At 39.8% G+C, this 18,894-nt stretch overlaps 1 protein-coding gene across 19 annotated transcripts in view; it reads right to left on the bottom strand.

Moving 5' to 3' along the window:
* Positions 1-18,894, bottom strand: part of madd (MAP-kinase activating death domain) — a 49,905-nt gene that overhangs the window by 18,771 nt on the left and 12,240 nt on the right. For 9 of the 19 annotated variants that reach the window (XM_051075225.1, XM_018683383.2, XM_051075206.1 and 6 more), the window contains 17 exons: positions 17,659-17,962; positions 16,321-16,452; positions 16,062-16,175; positions 15,779-15,859; positions 13,687-13,743; positions 12,697-12,869; positions 12,371-12,606; positions 12,100-12,256; positions 11,885-11,988; positions 11,595-11,800; positions 11,038-11,291; positions 10,653-10,792; positions 9,511-9,612; positions 2,547-2,655; positions 2,195-2,381; positions 1,808-1,958; positions 1,245-1,448 (listed from right to left, as the gene is read on the bottom strand). In XM_051075225.1, coding sequence (XP_050931182.1) covers positions 1,245-1,448; positions 1,808-1,958; positions 2,195-2,381; positions 2,547-2,655; positions 9,511-9,612; positions 10,653-10,792; positions 11,038-11,291; positions 11,595-11,800; positions 11,885-11,988; positions 12,100-12,256; positions 12,371-12,606; positions 12,697-12,869; positions 13,687-13,743; positions 15,779-15,859; positions 16,062-16,175; positions 16,321-16,452; positions 17,659-17,962 — 2,711 coding nt within the window. The remainder of the gene's footprint in view (positions 1-1,244; positions 1,449-1,807; positions 1,959-2,194; positions 2,382-2,546; positions 2,656-9,510; positions 9,613-10,652; positions 10,793-11,037; positions 11,292-11,594; positions 11,801-11,884; positions 11,989-12,099; positions 12,257-12,370; positions 12,607-12,696; positions 12,870-13,686; positions 13,744-15,778; positions 15,860-16,061; positions 16,176-16,320; positions 16,453-17,658; positions 17,963-18,894) is intronic. The other 10 variants (XM_051075228.1, XM_018683385.2, XM_051075233.1 and 7 more) reach the window with 4 other exon arrangements.

Here is an 18,894-nt window from a genome sequence, read left to right as displayed (position 1 = left end):
CAAAATAAGCATTGAGATTTTTTTTTATCATTAGTGAATTGAGGTGTTTTGTAATGTTGGCATGTAGCTGTGCTTTAATCTGGACAACATGGAAAAATAAGTATTTTAAGTTGGATCCACTGTGCAGAACAGCTACTAAGGTAACATTACAAGACACCCAGGGGTCCCAGCCCAAAGTCCTGGAGAGCCACACAGTGATGTCAGAATGAGCTTTGGCTCTGACCGCAGGCCACTGATTTCATTGACTGCATTTGTCTGGCTCTCCAGAGCAAAGGTGCGAGGGAGGCTGATGGGTGATCTGGAAAAGAGCATGGGATGGGGTTGAGAGGCCGACTAGCCAGCAGGTGAAATGGAGCAGTTGCAGAAGCCGGGATGCTCACAGTCTCACAGCATTCTGTAGAATTGAAGGTGCAACTTCTAACAGGAAGAGAGGGGGTGCGGGTAGGAGAGGAGTCAGGGTGGTTGACTGAAAGTGTCCCCAGTATACAGACCCAGAATAATTCGTGGAAAATTAACTGGTAAAGAGATTATCATGGATTTTCTAAGTCAATAGGCTCTTAAACAACCAATAGAAAACACTTCCTGCAGTGAAATTTGTCTCTTTACTGGGACTGTTTACTGGGGAGTGCTGCTTCCACCCTCCATGCTGAGAGCAAAGGAGCTGCCATTTACTACAGCACGCCTCGCAGAAACCTGCAGTAAAGGCATAGACGAGCACCGATTTGACTATCGATGCGCATACCTCTGGTTTCCCTTGTCCACTACTGCAGATTTAGGTATTTGGAAGACCAAAACAAAGACATGCATTCAAGGTGCTAAGAGGCTGACAACAGAAGTCCAGGGAGGAGGCAAACAGGAGCACAGATGTTAAAGGAAAGGGAGACAAACACACGCAGTCCAGGCTGAAAGACAGGGGAATATTCCAGACACTTGTCAAGACTACTTCATATCTACAGTGAGAAGACTTTAACCAAATTCTGAATTTAGATTTTCATTTTAAATCAATCAGGTCAGAGGAGTACATTTTCACTGTGTTGTCATTCCAGTGATCATAAGCAGTACTTCAGGTCAAAGTGTGTGGAATATTAATACACCTGCAAGAATCTGTCTGGGAAAAGTGAAGGGATCTTTCTGTGAGACGGTTGGAGGGGGGTGGGGTGGGGTGGGAGACTGGTATTAAAGGTTGATGAGCTTGTAGGGGGATCTCACAGTGCACATGCAACCGGGGCTGGTGGTGTACACACCAATCGAGGCAATAAAGTTCTCCTCGTTCAGACTCCGGGTATCAAAATGCCGGGCTCCTTTGCCCGTTGTGTGGTGCGGCAGCTGCAGGTGGGGAATATTCAGAAGCCCCTGAGGTCTAGCAGTCTCCATACGACCAGAAGGACTCTCTTTACTCCCTGGGCTGCCAGCACTGTCTGTAGGGCTTCGCTTGCGTTTTTCTGGGTCTACCAAGTTACCAAAAATTAAGGGGCCAAAGACAGAGTTCATCAAAATTACAGTTAAAGAAAATATTTGGAGGCTTAAACTGGGAGAGGGTTAACAATATTAGACAAAGAAGGAAAGACAGTGAGGAAGTCTAAAATTTACAATTACAGTTAACATTTTGAGTCAAAGTCTTGCATGCAGGTTAAAGCTTAGTATAAACACAATGCAAAGACATAGACAAGTGTTAGTAGCATAGGCCCACTGCTGTTATGCTTCTCAGCGCAAAAAGTCTTAAAATAATGAGGTGACACAATTTATAAAATCAGCTTTCAATAAAAATTACACAATCCACCGTTCCTGTGCTTAACACGTGACGTACCTTTGGTTTGATAATGTGTGCGTGCTATTTCCAACAAGCTGAAAACACTGGCCATTCCTCCGAGGCCTGCGTTAGTGTAAGAGTGCTCCAGACTGGAGACTGTGCACTTCAAGATGTCCAGCATGCCTTTGTACACCTTTCTGTTCACCTCCTGGAGACAAGATGTAGTTACAAGGTTTATAATGACAAAGACAGACAAATACAAGAAACACTACAAGCCCAGTGGTTTAATGAAAGAGGGTGTTACATGTTGTGCAGATTATGATGTCTTCTGAGACAAATTTTTCTTGCAGTGAGTTCACTTTTCTGTTCCCAACGAAGAGTTGTTAATATTGCTAATGTGTATTTCTTGGAACATTTCGTGGAGGGCAAAAACATGCATCTCACCACATCACGTATGATCTCCTGTCTAGCGTCTTCCTCCGACTGGACAGCTCTGTTCAGCTTACTCAGCACAAAAACACGAAGCTGCTCGTTCTCTAAGAGACGGCGCACTTTTTTCATGTTGAGCCAGCCGACTCCCTGACCATCCAGAACACTCTGCACCACTTCCTTCAAGAACTGCTGGTTCTCACTGAATAACAATAACACAGTTTCAGTTATATTCAACAGATTAAACACTTCATGCAGGCTATAACTGTAACATTTAAACCAAACAATGTAGCATAATGAAATAAAATATGTATTCTGATAATACATGCTTCATGTTGCAAGACAGAGGCTGAACATTTGTCATCACCTTGTGTTGTTGACTCGGCCCTGAGGAGAGGGAGATTCTCTCTTCACTGTTGGACTGTGCTTGATTACTGAGGACTTCTGGTCCACAAGTGCTCGTGGTGCACGCGCGCCTGGGAGAAGAACCAAAACAATGAGGTTTCTGAAACGCCACAGAGCAAGAAACTAAAATACCAAAACAAAAACTGCCAACTACTAGGTCACTAGACAGAGCAACACTCGGTATAAGTGGACAGACACACACAAAGGCACTTGCTCATCAGGAACTGTAAACCGGGACAGGAAAAACTTTCAAACTAGTATTTTTTTAAAGCTACATCAAATAGAAAATAAAGCAGTTTGTGAAGAGGACAGTCACACCTGGAATCTAGTGAAGGTTATCTACTGCTGAATAGACAAATTACTGGAGCTGCTAGAGTCTATTATTACAACAAGAAAGGTGAAGGACAAATCAAACAGGGACACACACACATACAGCACCACACACACACACACACACACACACACACACAGGAGTCCAAATGGTGCTCTTGGTGGTGGCATCACACATTAGCAGCATAGAGATGTGAGGTCAGACGAAGGATAGTCAGCATCAACTACATCAGTGATATCGTGCATGAAAGAAAATAAAGAGATGAGTGGATGGTAAGGAAGATGAGCTACAATTCAAGGTCACAAGTGGACTTATTTTATACACTGCTGCTCAGCATCTGCAAGTGAACCACATGCTGGGGTTGGGTCAATCATTTTATCATTATATTACAATTTAATCTTTAAAAGAGGTTCAAAACATTTATGCAAGCCTATGTGTTCACTCATCCAACTCACTCAATTCTGTGTGTGTGTGTCTGTGTGTATATATATATATTTTTTTCCTGTTTTTTTGTGTTACCTTAGATCTGTCATCCCACTATTAATCATACCAAAAATATATTCCATATTCCATATCCATATCCATATCCCAGCATCCATCTCTTCTCCTCATGTTAAATCTTTAAATCTGTTTAAGGCTAGGCTGACACTGTTTTTTTTATTATTATTAAATCACACTGCACATTTTAATCAGCATTACTATGCACAGCTCTAGTATTAATGCAAAGTAAGAGGAAAAAATTAAACATGAAGCCACAGATAGCTGGACGTTGCAGACAATATGGAGTCAGTTCTGTGTTGAAGTTCAGTTTTATATCAGAGATATACCACACATCATGTAAAATACTACTGCAGTAATATTAAATCAATTTTGCTACAGTTGAGCAGCCATGTTGGAAATCAGATCACTGAACTGTGACCAGTCATCTGAGAGCCAGAAACTTGATTGTTAAAGCAGTTAATCAACCGTTGAGATCCCTCCTCAGAGTGCAACCAAGGAATCTGGCAGAAATTTGGGCCAAAAATTAGTCTGAGATAATTAACTCGGAGTTAAAATTAGGCTTAATCTGTAGAGCATCTGTTCATGTCTGTTGCACTTACTGACACAATACATTGGTTCACATGTTAATCAAATAAAACCCAAAATGATCAAAGACAGAAAAATAAGGGTCTGCTATGGCTGCTCTGCAAAGGATGCATGTCATCATCAGATATAATAAACTTTTAACAACAAAAGATCTTACACACTATAGGATGTTTTAGAGAATCAGGCTTTGGCAATTCTATGACCACACTTTCAATTTCATTGCAACACAGTAAATCCTAGACAACTCTTCAAATGAAATACAAGTAGTGAAGTTTGTCATTAGGTGACTGAAAAATCCATGTGATCCAGGTGCAGTAATCCACAGCTCTACTGCCCTACACTGTTTAAAAAGCATGTCCTGAGCTACACAAAGAGCACAGATATAAAGACAAATGCAAGGATAAGATGAGCTCACAATTTCTCCATTTTGTTACTTGCTGATTCTATTTCTGAGGCATCTGAGGATGGGGGAGGAACATCCTCCTACAAGAAGACAGAAAGCTTTTCTGATCTGACATCTGTCATTACAGGCTGGTTCTTCGTCAGTTTTATTTGACAGTGGGGATCTGTTGTTTATTACATTTGCTAGGACAAGAAGTTAAGAAATCAATAATGCAGAGCTGTTATAATTTATTCTAAAAGTGATGGCAGTAGGAACAGTATGAGATGATACAGTTATAATAAACATCACCACAGGGACAGGGTAGAGACTGCTTTTGGATTTTGCCCACCATGAAAAGACTCCAGTGGAATCTGTGGCTGGAAACTTCCTTCAATTTACTCTGCAGGACAGCCTGCAGGTCTTGGTAAGACACTACCTTTTAACTGCTTTTTACGGAGTCTAGAAGACCCCCAAGGTTTGTTGGTGGAAGATACTGTGAGGCTGCAGCTTTTTAAAATGTCCTGGACATTAGGGGTCATATGATTTGACCTGAGAGTGATGAGAGAGATGACAGTGAAGCCAATCTGAAGCTGTCTGAGCCAGCAAAAGCTTAAAATGCAACAACACAGGTCAGCCTGCAAACAAAGTTAGAAAACACTGTTAACTAAGCCAACCCACAACAAGAAGCTCGGCAGATCATCAGCATACAAACAATCTCTGTAGTATCAACGTCAGTCAGATTTTACCCCTGAAAACCTAAATATTTCTGTTATTGAGTATCATCAGCTCTGTACACAGTCTGTGGAGCATAGTAGAACTACTGAAATTGTTTGGTTAACTTGATGGATGGGAAACCATTTACACCAAAACACAAGCCTGATTGGGAGCCTGCAAGTACAAATGAAGAAAAACTGAAAAGCCTTTAGGGAGAGAGACCCTTCAAACACAATAAATGAACTCTTATAATGTGAGCTACAGGTAAGTTTTCTATCTAGGCTGGCCAACTTCATTGATTTTATAATGGGATTGTCACAGTTTATGATTCGCCATTACAGGACAATGAAAGTGCTGCAGATGGCCTGATGTAGTGTTTGCATGGTTGTTTGGTGACATGGGTTTTTGATATGCAGAGGTGCACAGTGACCAGTTTAAGATGCTAAAATGTTCCACAGAACAGTTTACAAGGTCTTTTGTGCCCACAGCTGTGAAATGTTTGAATGACATACAAACTCGCCTGTTTCCTGAGATACAAATGATGTTTTCTACGTAATTTTTACTGTCTTGTTTTAAACTATTTTTATTTTCTTTGATAGTTTTAAAGGTTTTACTACATATCTAATACCTGTACTATTGGTCCTACCGTTTGGTGCATTACTTATGGTCAGCTTTTTATTTATTCATCAATTGATTTAATTAATATACCGTTTATAAACTTAATGGCTAGGTAGGGCTCCTGAGCTCCACTGAGTCCTCTAGATATATGTGTTAGTTTCTGTGTTAGTGTTTCTATTGTGGTGCCATTATGTCTTTAATTGTTGCTGTGAGCTGTTTGACTTGTGTATCTTTTGTTATAACATGGTTAACCAAACAGGTTTCATTTATCTATGTTTCGAACAGTAGTATGTAAATAATGCATTACTAATTTGTAATTATGACACCACTAGAGGCAAAATTCAGCAGCAAATCACCACAGAGTAAGTGAAGGGTAATTTCTTGGAAACTGAAAACAAGTCATTTACTTTAATTAAGAATACTGTTCAATTTATTTTTGAAATATTATGCTGTCCACAGCTTTCTATGATATATTATGTTTCAGTACTATTATACAAACAACTACCCAAAATGCCTTTAGATAGCTCTCTAACAAACAGTGACAGCCTCAGTCCCTCCCTCAGCCCCTAAAAACTGCTCTGAAACACACAAAATGTTCCAGGATATATGTAACATCATACCTAATCTATAAGAGTGTCTAAATATATAACTGTAATGCCTGTAGAAACGTATCTGCCAGACTGTAGTTTTTATGACACAGGACAATCATGTAAACTAACCATGATTTTTCCTGGTTTCCTGAATTTCTCTAATGCTAAAGAAGATTTTCATCACTTGGGTCCAAAATTTGCATAATGTTACATTTAGTCACTGCTCATTGTGCAGAGCACAATTAAAGCTTGATTAGGCCCAACCCCATTTGTACTCTGTGGGAGCATAGAGGACAAGAAAACAAAGACAAACAATGGATGTGGGTAGATTTGCTTAGTCTATTCTCCTCTTATTCTGTAACTCCAACATCCTCTTCTGTGTCTTGTGCTTCATTTGCTTCCCTGTGGTTATTGGTTGCATAATGTATTGTTTCGCTTTTTCCTGTGATTACTAATGTTAGATCAAGGTATAGTTTTTCTCTTAAGTCCTTTGAAACTCACTTGTGATAGGGCTAGTTCAATAAATAAAATTAAACATACTGTGGAGTGAAAAGACCGTTAGTCTGAGGAAAGGGGAACAGTCACTATGAATGGTGGCGTGGTAAGACGACAGACTCAATGCTCCACTGGATCATTGATGAGACACACAGTGACTGGAATGAGGATAGACAGAAGGGGAATGCTGGGAGATGTAGTTGACTGGCTTGGAGAAGCATGCAGCTCACTCAATAAAAGGGCAGAACCCACCTTCTCCGCTCCCCGGGCCGGCCTCAGTAATAATCTCCATTAGAGAATTTAGCCCAAATACTGCACACAAAACCCAGAATTAGTGCCGCGAAAAGGTGGACAGAGAGAGGGACACCGGCCCAGACACAACCAGTCTGAACATCAACCCATAACACAACAGACATGCACACTCAACATGGCGCCAAAACAGAGAAAGAAAATTTTAAAAAGTAAAGGAGAAAAGGGCAGACAGAAACGAGAAAAATACAGTATGTACTGATGATGATGTATCAACTCTCAATCAAAGTGTTTGACAAGATGACTAATGCCATGTGTTTAGCAAGACATTAAACATTTACAGTATCAAGTAGGAGCTGTGCATAGCTCATACTCTATTGTATATACGGTGGCATAAACCATGTGAAAAATGTTCAGTTCAACAATGAAAAAGTAAATTTTGAGCAATGACTGAAGTTGTTTCTTTAAAATTTGAGTATGATCAATATGACTAGGGCAGAAATCTTGTTTTGAGCACAAAAACAGAAAGGGTAATCAGGATAAACAGGAAAATACTTCATCAGTTAATCAGCAATCTTCAAAGTTTCATCACTGTTTTTGCTAAAATAGTCAGTGACTGCAAAAAGGGAAGGAAACAATCAACAATGGAAGCCACCAAACAAGCAAGCAAAGCAAAACACACGTGAGCATCGGGAGGCAGGTGGGAAATAAGTTCCATTCACTGAGGACAGATCTTTCTGTGAACGCCATTTAAAGACATAAGTGTAACTACATTAAAACATTAACCATTCAAATGCAGTTAAAAAGACTGAGCATCCTTCTTGTAGTGGTAAGGATGTGCAGATGCCACACCAATAACAGTTTGTGGTCACAGACGAAATGTTTTGACTACAAAAAGACTCCCACCAGTCACACAGAGAGGAATGGCAAAGGAACAGAGGGGGAAGGCATGTGGATATACATGAATGACTTTAAAAGGAGTCTTCTATCTTAGTCCTATGCTGAGAAACAGGGTGTAAGATAGGAAGAGGTCACTTCAAGGATTAAGAAATGCCTAGTCAGGGGGGCTAAAACAAACTATCACACCAGACATAACATACCCGGGCTGTCAGGGTCATCTGACAAACAAAGACAAAACACATCATAATCAAAGGAACAGAACATTTTCTATGGCAACTATTCCACATGGAGGGGAGCTATTGAGTTAGATTACCATGCTCCACCTGTTTTTTCTCTCAGTTAAAGTGAAAATCCAGCCTAAACAGAATTCATATAAACATCTTAAACTTTGTGTTGTGCATAATTTACCTTCTCCTGTGTTCATAACAGTTAAGGCTTTAATAAACAGCTGAATATGAGCATCAGCTATGACTGAGGTTGGATTCATTTTGATATGTGTCCTTTCATTTCATATCTGAGTCCTGGTACCCATAAAACCATAAATCCTGTCATTGGTCTATATTGCTTACTCTCAGTTTACTTTGAAAACAATTGAGACCTGTCTTGACACATTTCCAAACCTGGGCACACAATTATAACAGGGTTATATGAACTACTCCATAATGCTTAGTACATTTTACACCACCAGCTAATTGTATAGTAGAAAAGGAAAAAAAAGAAAAATGAATCAGTCTGGGAAAAAATGAAACCATGGCAACAGCAAGTCTGAAGTCTGTTTTTGAGTGGATTTTCCTGTTAAGACTCTTGAGAGAAAAACTTTTGTTTGATATATCCTCAATATTCTCCTTTAAAATAGTGCCATATCCGTTTGGCAATCCAGAGGGAAGAAAGTCAGGCTTTAAAAACAGCTCTACAAACCTGCTTGCTCCATTTCCTCCTCAATATCAAAATTAAAATATTCTTTTACCGCAAAAGATAATACAGAATAAGAAATTAAAACAAAGAGGCAGAAAAAAACAGAAGTAAATGAATTAATACTGAATATTACTAAAGTTACTAATGCAATAAAAAATATTGTGTAATTCTGTTTAGGTAAGTGCACATTAGTTATAGTTTACCTTTTTAATGCATAGGCAATGCTGGCCATAAACATTAATATGGTTGGTTAGGGTTTATTAATTTTATTTAAGGATATTAAATGAGAAGATTCAGATCAAAGTATTTGTGTGGTGTGATCGAAATTAGTTTGGTAAAATAGCATTAAAAAATATCTACATGACATGTACATGACTGCAAGCATGAAGCCAGTGATGAAAAAAATTGAATGAGTCAGAAAAATAAAAAAAATTTACAATAATGACACAAAATCTTTTTTTACTGAATCTTATCTTTTAACTTTATCAACTCTCCCTACTGTACCAGTATGTTCTGAACAAAATATTTTATAAAAATACTGCTTATTACCCTTTGAAATCACACTGAGCAGCTGGTGACAGAAAAAACAACTTTATGAAGAACCTTAACAGATGTAAAAGCAGTCAGATTCGCTATGTTGTCCTACCTTTTAGGCTAGGGAAAGGAGTTGATTTCTCCCTCGCTGCCTTGTTGGGGAGGGCGAGATTGGACAGACTGAAACTGGTGCCGTGGTTCTTGTAAAGATTGCCTGTGGTGGGAGTGATAACCATATAATCAGACACCAGGAGTGAAATTTATATGATCAAAGCAGCCTTCAGCCCCAGCTATAGAAAAATAATCTGTTAAATTAACCATCAGTAAATACATAAATGGCCGCGTCTAAAATAAAACTGACTTAAACTCAGTCTTCATAAATAGAAGACTTCACATTAAAACAAAACCTAATAATGTAACCCATCTCTTAAACCTGTCATAATGGATTTTTGAGCCATCTGGGGAAGTGGAAACAAGCCCTGAATACAACATATTACCACCTTAAAGGTTGATGTAGTGTTAGCATACAGTTGCCTATTCACACATTCAGAACATTAGCATTGATTTTGAGTTCTCTTTCTGGTCATCTGATGAATTTAAGTCCAACAGTTACTCTCCTGTTTTTGATCTCTTCCAACTTCTGAGGGAAATATCTGTTAAATACTCGCGATGTTCACCAGCTAGATGCTAACTGTGTGTGTCGGGCTTCAGTGCTGGACATGAGGCATACAATGGGTGGTTTTTTTGGAATTTTTATTTCTGAGAAATAGCTGCCTGCTGTGGCCCTCACACACTATAAGAGCAGTGACAGTGAACCAAAACAGTAAAGCTACAGACCAAAAAAACAAAGCAAGGAGCTAAAAGACACTTAAAACTTCCATAGAGCTTAGGGAAAGAGTTGGGTCACAGCACTCTGTGAGTTCATCACTAAGAGTAATATACTTTCTATTGATTCTAATTCCAGTCCACAGTGTTCATTACAATGTCAGTTCTTTACCTCTGAGAAAATCAAGTAATTCTGTTTTAAGAGGCTAAACAGAAAATTAGAAAAAGTTCTATGACAAGGCAACCTCACTTACAGTACAGCACTCTAGATTTGAATTACATTTTTGAATATATGAGGGGATGGTGTTTAAACTGGTTTTTGGTTTTGGTGCTCTGCTTCGTCGTCATCCACATAAATCAGCCCACTTTCCATGTTTTACAACCTGGACACGACTAAAAAGCAACCAAATGAAATTCAAATATTCTTACTGGCAAAGGACATGAGTCCTCCAAATCCATCATTGCTGCTGTTGGAAATGGTGGAGTTTGGCGAGCTGTTGCGGGAGTCTCCCTCCCCATCAGACTCTCCTGGGAGCCTCAGGCTACTAGGACGTAACGGACGCTGTGCCCTAAAGAAAGGACCAGAACACTGTTACTGTGCGTCACAGACACAGGAACATGCAGTATGTATACAGCATGGGAAACACTCAGTCACACCACATCACAATGTCACACCACCAAAGATTCAAGACCACCATGAATGGAGAGAGCAATTTCACATGCTGGGTTTTTATAGAGAACATTGCATGGTTGGTCAGAGCTCATTTGAATGATGATAATGCATTCATTCAAGTGATGAACAAGTTTAACACACTTGTTGCCATTGAGGTTCTGGTTGAATCGAGGGGTGTATGACTCCACTTGCTCTTCTGCATCAGGATCATCCTCTGAGGGGAAGCCATACTGAGGCTCAAAGTATGGGTTGTCATACTCTTGCTTTTTGTTGGCTGGGTCCACCAGGCCCGCATCAGCTGTAGGCCTGAGAAATGGCTGATTGCCCAATCCGGGGACAGGGTTCTGTAAAGCAGCACTTGCTGATGCTTCAATTTCAGGTACTTCCCCCTGCTCCTGAAAAAATGAGCACACAGATCAATGGGAATTGTGTAAATTTTGTTCTTCTTCCCTAAATTTAAATACTTATTAGATAAATTCTGCAGCACTACTCTTTGCCCATATTCATTTTTTATTGAGGAATATGACACTGAAAAGTGTACAGTCTATGATAAAAGTTGTATCTACAAAAAGCAAAAAATAAATAACTACATAAAACAAAATCGCCCTGTCGGAGCAATATTTAGTTTCTACTCTCGTATGGACGACGAGGTTTCTAAAGTGAATTAAAGCTTTACACTAATTGGAAAGATCACATACATTGTTGACTCCCTGGATGATTGTGCTGGGACTTGAGCTTGCAGTTGTGCTGGAGCTTGAACGAAGAGGTTGTCCATCAGAAGGTTCGGCAGATCCCTCCCCACTGGGCGGACCCTCTGAGCCATGACCTTCCCTGAAGTCATGGAAGTCTTGAAACTCAACCTCACTGGCATCTCCCAACGCAGCATGGGTAGGAGGGTCCAAGCCTAAGACATCAAAATAAAATATTCAGAGGATGAAAATGCCTTGAATATGGCCAATGCATATCTTCAAATCAAACATCAACTTACTTGGTGTGTCTCCCTGGATGTCACCTTGGATCATCTCACTCACAAGGTCACCAAGTGAGGAATAGGATGAGCTGGAGTCATCGTATGCCTCACTGTCACTACCACTGCAGCAAATACAATTTATTACCATTCAGCTGCGCAGAAAACATATGAAGAGCTCAACTACGCAGATAAAACTGGATTGTTATGCTAAGAAGGATCTTGTTCTTTTCTACCTGTCTGTGGGGTCAGATTCGTTGCCCTCATCCTCCAAGGGACCAGCCATAGCTTCAACCAGCTGGGAGCTTCCATCGTACACTCGGTAAACCACTGGCTGTAGCTGGTGAGCATACCACTTAGGCTTGTCTCCAATTAAGGAAGGGTCAAACACATCTGAAACAGAAGTGTGTAGCGTTTAATATTTGTATCACTCTCAACTTACTTCAACACGTTCTGTGAAGTATACTAAATGAGATACAGACTCTAATCATCTGAAATGAGTCTTACTGTTATGTATTCTCTGAAAGGCAAGGTTGGTGGGATTTAGAGCCCACTCTCCATAGAACTCCACAGCCTGGGTGTGAGACAGTTTATCTGCAAAACCAGAGCGTCGCGGCCGAGACGCAAGAAAAGACGAAGACTGGAAAGCCACCACTGGCCGAGGAAAGAGGCGCAAGGTGCGAGTGTGCATCTGGAACCCCTGAAGAACATTTGGGGAGTTGAAGAATCGTACCATGGCCACCCTAGGGGACAAAGAAGTTACTTCAGTTTTTACCTTTCACATTGAGAAAAACCTGGCAGACAGTCAAAGGAAAGAGAGACTGGAGGCTTGCCTGGTAGCTACATCCACAGAATCGACGTCATTGCCGTAAATTAGAGGGTTGAACTCTGTGGAAGATGGTGAGGCTTTGTCTCGTCCAGGTGGGAGCAGGGGCATCTCCTGACCTTCCTGGAACTTCTCCAGGTTCAGAATGGGTTGGGTGTTCAAACTCATGCTGGCCAAGGCCTAGAGCAAGTGACAGTGACATTCATTATAAACACAGCAGGGGATCTGAAGACAAAAACACAGCGCTGTGATGGACCACTCCCACAATTGGCATCAACATTTAATGAATAATATCAGTTTCTACATTTGAAGGGTCATTTGGCCTCTTTTGAGGGGGAAAACAAATAGGACCCAAATGACTGATTGCTAGAATGAGGACTTTAATATGGAAAATCTGGTTGAGGGGGTGATATTATGGATTGATCCCACTTGCAAAAATTAATCTTAATAGTAAGAGAGGTAACACAACAAACTATAGGGTGCCAACAAAAATTTTTCTCAATTTTTACTAGTTTCACAAACTTTTTTTGCTTGTATTATATACAGCAAGTGAAGGAGTTTTGTGCATGTTGATGCCTGAAGTGGGTGTGTCATTTTGGAGAGGAAGGGCACAAGGGAAGTAAGTCACTATGCATGGTTTGCTTTGAGGGAACTGCTGCAGACTCAAGTGTCAATGTTTAGCTTAGCATAATGGAACATTAAGTTGCTGGGTCTGGATGAATGTTAACTTTGTCAAAGTGATTAGCTTCATCATATCTTGTTTTGGTTACGAGAACACTCACTGATGCCAAGATAGATGCACGCACATTCAGTCATGCGCAAGCCAGAGCTAAGCAGTGTATCAAAAGACCGGTCCGCAACATTCTGTGACACTGTTATGCATTTTATTCAAGTCTTGAGAATAGGAGACAAGTAGTAGTGACAAGCAAAAATAATGTGAGAGAGAAGATATCCGTGCAGGGGCATTACACATTCCACAGGAGGAGAAATGAGTAACCTTATTTTCAGAGGAGAAGATCTGCTTTTGGGTGATCACGGTCAACCTAACCAGACACTAGGAAGGGGATAAGAGAGATGCGAGGAGAATCACATGAAGGCCTGGGATGACAACTTTGTGACTGACACTGGAACAGCACACGACAGAAGGGTCACAACCACAGCCCTTTCCCTTTCTTTTCTTTGTCTCCTTTTAACAGTGCTTCCCTATTTGTTGGGTTTTGCTGACAGCAAATAAGTATATTTTGGTGGCACCCAAATGTGAAGCAAATAGATCTAGCTTCATGGAAAAAAATGTTTTTGATCGGTTTGTGCAGTGAAAGAGATGTCTTGCTGTGTTATCATTTCCATTTTCAATTCTACAATTTACTGAAGAAAGGAGATAAGAAAAGATAAAATTGTGTTTGTTTTGAAAAGATGATGGATGGCCAGGAAAGCGAGAAAATTTGCAAGTCTCAGTGAAAGTGAAGAGACAGTAAATTTGAGAAATTAAGACTGGGAGAAAAAGAGGAATATGAGGAAAGAGGAGATGCTCTTTATGTTTAACATGAAAGACAGTGAGAAACACAGACAAAGCAATAATGTGACCAAAAATCTTCACCCACAGAATCCAGCCACAAAAAGACACATGAAGGCCATCCATGGTGACCAACTGGGACTAACCAGTGGTTACAATGGAGTGGTGATGACAGATACAAAACAGCAGATCTTTTCAGACACATAGACAAAATACTTGCAGAATAAAGAACCTGTAGCAAAATAAAAGCCTTAACTGTAACTCCTAATCAATAACAAATAATACAACCAGCCAAAAGTAAATAAATCAGTCACTTCTTTGGACCAATTTATTTTACTTATCCAGTGTTAAGTGCAAGTATTTTCAGTGGTTCTCACATCAGCAGCATTCTGCTTTGGCATCAAAATCTTCTGATAATCAGTTAAACCATCTTCAGTGACATTTTCTCCATTCACGGATATCAATATTGTGTGCTTGTTTCCAAATATACAACTGCTAAACTGAGGCTTTGCACACTCCTACACACCAGCCTCTCAGTAACACATCCGCACACAGGGAGAGAGCTGCTAATCACATACAGCTAATGAACCGGCTCTGATTCAAGGCATATTAAACACAATAAGCATATGCATAGTGTTTGATGTAAAAACAGTTTTTGAAATTAGTTTCAAAAACATGAAGTAAAGTTTGAATGGAACATATCAAGAGAGTTATGTGTTGTTTTTTTCAATGACACATTACAATAAAAAGTTATATTTAACATATAAAACAGCATATAAAACAACACTATGTGCATTTACTACACAGCTGGTGAAGCTTTGAGTCCTTAGTTCTCATCTGCAAAACAACTGAATATATATATTTTTTTTTTAAATCAAAAGTGATTTTGACTCTTGTGATATCATTTAAATGTATGATTACAGTGAATCATTATAAGGATGTCTTTCATTGTTGCTATTTGTGAGCCTTACTATAAGAGTTTGAGATAAACTTGAATGATCATTCAGTTTGCTAAGACGTGAAGAGACTTTGTATGATATATTATTGATGTTGCTTACAATGTGTATGAAAAAGGGAAGTGTTTCCATGAATCAGAACCAGATTCTGACGTTATGTTAAATCATCAGGTTAGAGGGGCAAGTTAGTGACTACCAGTATTACTACAGGTTTTGCTTAGGTAACAGGGTCCTAGCTTCTGATTTTACCTCCAAGAGCTAGAGCATGCAAAGAAAACAGGAAAAAAAGAAAAGAAAAAACATTGGTTTATGTTAGTGCACTACAAAATCCATTTCAAATGCTCCCACACTCATGTAGAATACATACAACTGTGGTGAAGAAGGAAACCCCTACTCTTCACACTGCTGAAAGAGAAGTTTTATATTTATATAAGAGTGCAATCAGTCACAGGAACAAACATCAAAGGTCAGCTCCACAGGAGCACCTGGGTTCCAGTAATTTCTCTGCACATTGCTTATATGTGCCAGTAGTCCCACTGGTTTTGGGCCGGCTGCCACGGTATAGAGGAATTACAAAATGTTACACTGATCAAATCTAAGAGGAATCAGACATGTTGTACCTGTTTCAGATGTTTCTTAAGCTCGCCTGCTTCAGGCTCTGGAAGAGGTGGTAGCAGCTCTGCATTGGTGGGTGCTATAACCTGCAGGCAAATAACAGTCATCTCATTTTATTTTATAATTTATTTGAGCATAGAAAAGGACAAAATACTAAATAATTAAGCGTAGACATGTCTCTCCAATAGTAGATTAATTAGAAATTGTCTGTCAGCTTTACTTGGACATAATCAAAGCAGACAAAACAAGATGAGGAGGAGGGGTAGAACACCATGTTGATGTACTGACCTTGCTGCTGTCAAGGTCCACAAGCCACACATCGTCTGGCATTTTGAAATCAGATTTGTAGAGGAAAAAACTGGCTGGTACCCCTATAATGTAGGGAGTGGGGGCCAGAAGGAGCTGTGGAGAGGAGAAAACGTACCAGTCACTCACTCACAACACCAACAACAGATAGCATTTACAATTTAACACCCAAGTTTGGTAAAAAATTTAAAAGCGCCATCTAATTACTTGAAATATATTTATAACAAATGATAAATTTTACCTGTTCAGCCGAGGCCATGCATGTTGGCAGTAAAGGTATGACAGGGAACATGTACTCCAGAGGGTAGATCATGGCTACAAAGGCCATGACACTCATAGACAGAGCATTGTAATCTCTGGACTGAAGAATTACCTGAAAAAACCAACATAAATTTAGTAGGGCAAACATTACAAACGCATATTCTGTGTATGTCAAGACAAACTTGGACTGTCCCCTTATGTTCTCACTGTCATATTTGAAAAGACACACAGCCATCTATTTGACTTCTTGCTCCAGTGCTCTTTCACATAATCATTTGACTGATCTAACCATATTTCCTCTTTTTTGTCTGTAATGTGAAAGTGTGAACACCAATTTTGATTTGGATTCCTAACAGCAGTATTAAAAACTGAGCTTTTATGAAAAATTAATTTGGCAGCACAAAGTGCTTGAAAGGAAGTCACTCTGAAAGCTTTTAGGCAGCACTTAGTTCAGCCTGACTGAATTTAATGATGTATTGAATTCATCTTCAAAAAAAAAAAAAAAAAAAAAAAAAAAAAACACAAAATGGATGAATACAAAATGGCAACGTTTCATCCAGGTTGAACGTTTATCTGTGGTGGTCGACCGTGGGGAGGAGAGCTACAGATGGATGCACCTTTCTGACAAGACATTTTAAGCTTGACTGAATAAAAATGTTTTGGGAGGGAGAACATTCATGTAGGGAGGTGGGCCAAATAAATCCTATATATGAATAAGTGCCAGAAAAGCAGAGAAAAGTCCAGTATTTATCCAACAGTATCGCCTTTCAGCAGTGTGAGTGAAGCTGTGAAGGGTTTGTTGCAAATGGTCCTTCGTATCAGTTTCATTGTAAACCAAGAGCAACAACAGAACACTACACCAGCACCAGCCAAACAAGGTTTCCTATTACAATCCTACTAATGCTTCTAGTGGTGAAAATGGGGGAGAGAAAAATCATGAGTCTTTCCTTTCAGTCATATAGTATACATAGTCTTCTTTTAACTCATCATCCTTGTCCCATACTGAAGTCAACTGGCTTCAGTGAGCCTACAGCTAACAGAAAATATGTGTTGAAGGTCACTCGGGCACTTTTCTAAGGAGGATTTTGGTCCAGGCAGGGTCACACAGCTGCACCCCAGAGGAAACCACTGACCAATAACAACATACTGAAAATAGCTTTGCTTGTCCTTTCTCCTTGAAACAATCTATCTAGTCTTTAATGAAATCCCAAGGGTGATTTGGTTGCAGTTTGAAGTCAACTGCACATCTCATGTTCCTACTCTGGAAAAGTCAGCAGAGCAAACAAAGACCCTGAACTTACTGCTGTACTATCCTTACCTTGTGCTCTAGCAGTACACAGCTGAGGACCTGAAGACAGGCATCAACACCCAGCAGCTCTAAGGGCAGGTGCAAGGGGAAGTCGACCATGGAGAAGCGGGAGTTGTCAGGCAGGGCGAAGGTGAGTGGCCGTTTGAGTTCATGGGGCAACACTTCCACATCCACACGTCTCTGACCAGCCACTGGTACTGGTGAACGCAACAAGCGATACACCCAGGATTCAATCTCCCGCAGGTCGGCCAACAGCTGGCTGCCTTTCTCTTCCACCGACAGTGCTCCAGTGAAAACTCTCCACATCATGTCCCTGGGAAGGAAAACAGTGTATATTCAGGAATCAGTGTATATGCCTGTATTTCCTTTACTTTCTTTCAGCTGAGGTTTAAGGTGATATTAATAATTGTAATTATTAATACTTCATCAATACAATGTCAAAAATAGAGCAATTGTTTCTATCAACTTTCCTAACCCCATTGTGATTTCTGCAAATTGCTTCTTTTGTTCAACCAACAATCCACCACTGCAAGATATTAAAGTTTTAATAATATACACTAGAGAAAATCCAAAATTTGAGAGGCTGATGTCAGTGACTGTCTAGCATTTAGAGGGGCAAGTTAGTGGCTACCTGTATTGTGAAAAGTTTTGCGCAGATAACAGGATCCTATCATCTGATTTTACCAAAAACAGTTATGGCTCAGAAAGACAGCAGGGAAAGAAAAGGGAAAATAAATCATTTGCTAGTTCACTAGAAAACCCATTTCAAAAGCTCTCATGCCTTGGCTACACAACACACTGTTGCCTTACATCTCCAAATGTCTAGTTTTGTCTCACCAACAGTCCAAAAGCAAAACATACAAAGTTTAGAATGTGATAATATTGTGAGAAGCATGATAAAATTAAAAACTTTGATTAATCATTTGTGCCTATAGTGATGAACTGTACAAAAACCCCTGCAAGAACAGGCCACATTGTGATATAAATACTAATGCAAAAGCCACTCTGAAACTGCGGCAAACTTACTGGAACTGATCGTGTCATGTTGAAAACTACAGACCGTCTCAACAGCTATGAGAAACTGTAGAAATAGACAACACTGCACATTGTTTAACAGTCTGATTACATACTGACTGATGATCACAGTGACTCCTATGACGTCCACTGACGTGATACAAAATGTGACTTACTTCTCACCAACAAATAAACATGCTAAGCTTTATTATTACATGAAATTATGTCATT

This window comes from Lates calcarifer, linkage group LG2, assembly GCF_001640805.2.
Source record: "Lates calcarifer isolate ASB-BC8 linkage group LG2, TLL_Latcal_v3, whole genome shotgun sequence".
NCBI lineage: Eukaryota > Metazoa > Chordata > Actinopteri > Centropomidae > Lates > Lates calcarifer.
Note: the sequence above shows the minus strand (reverse complement) of the source record. Positions and strands in the feature narration are given on the sequence as shown.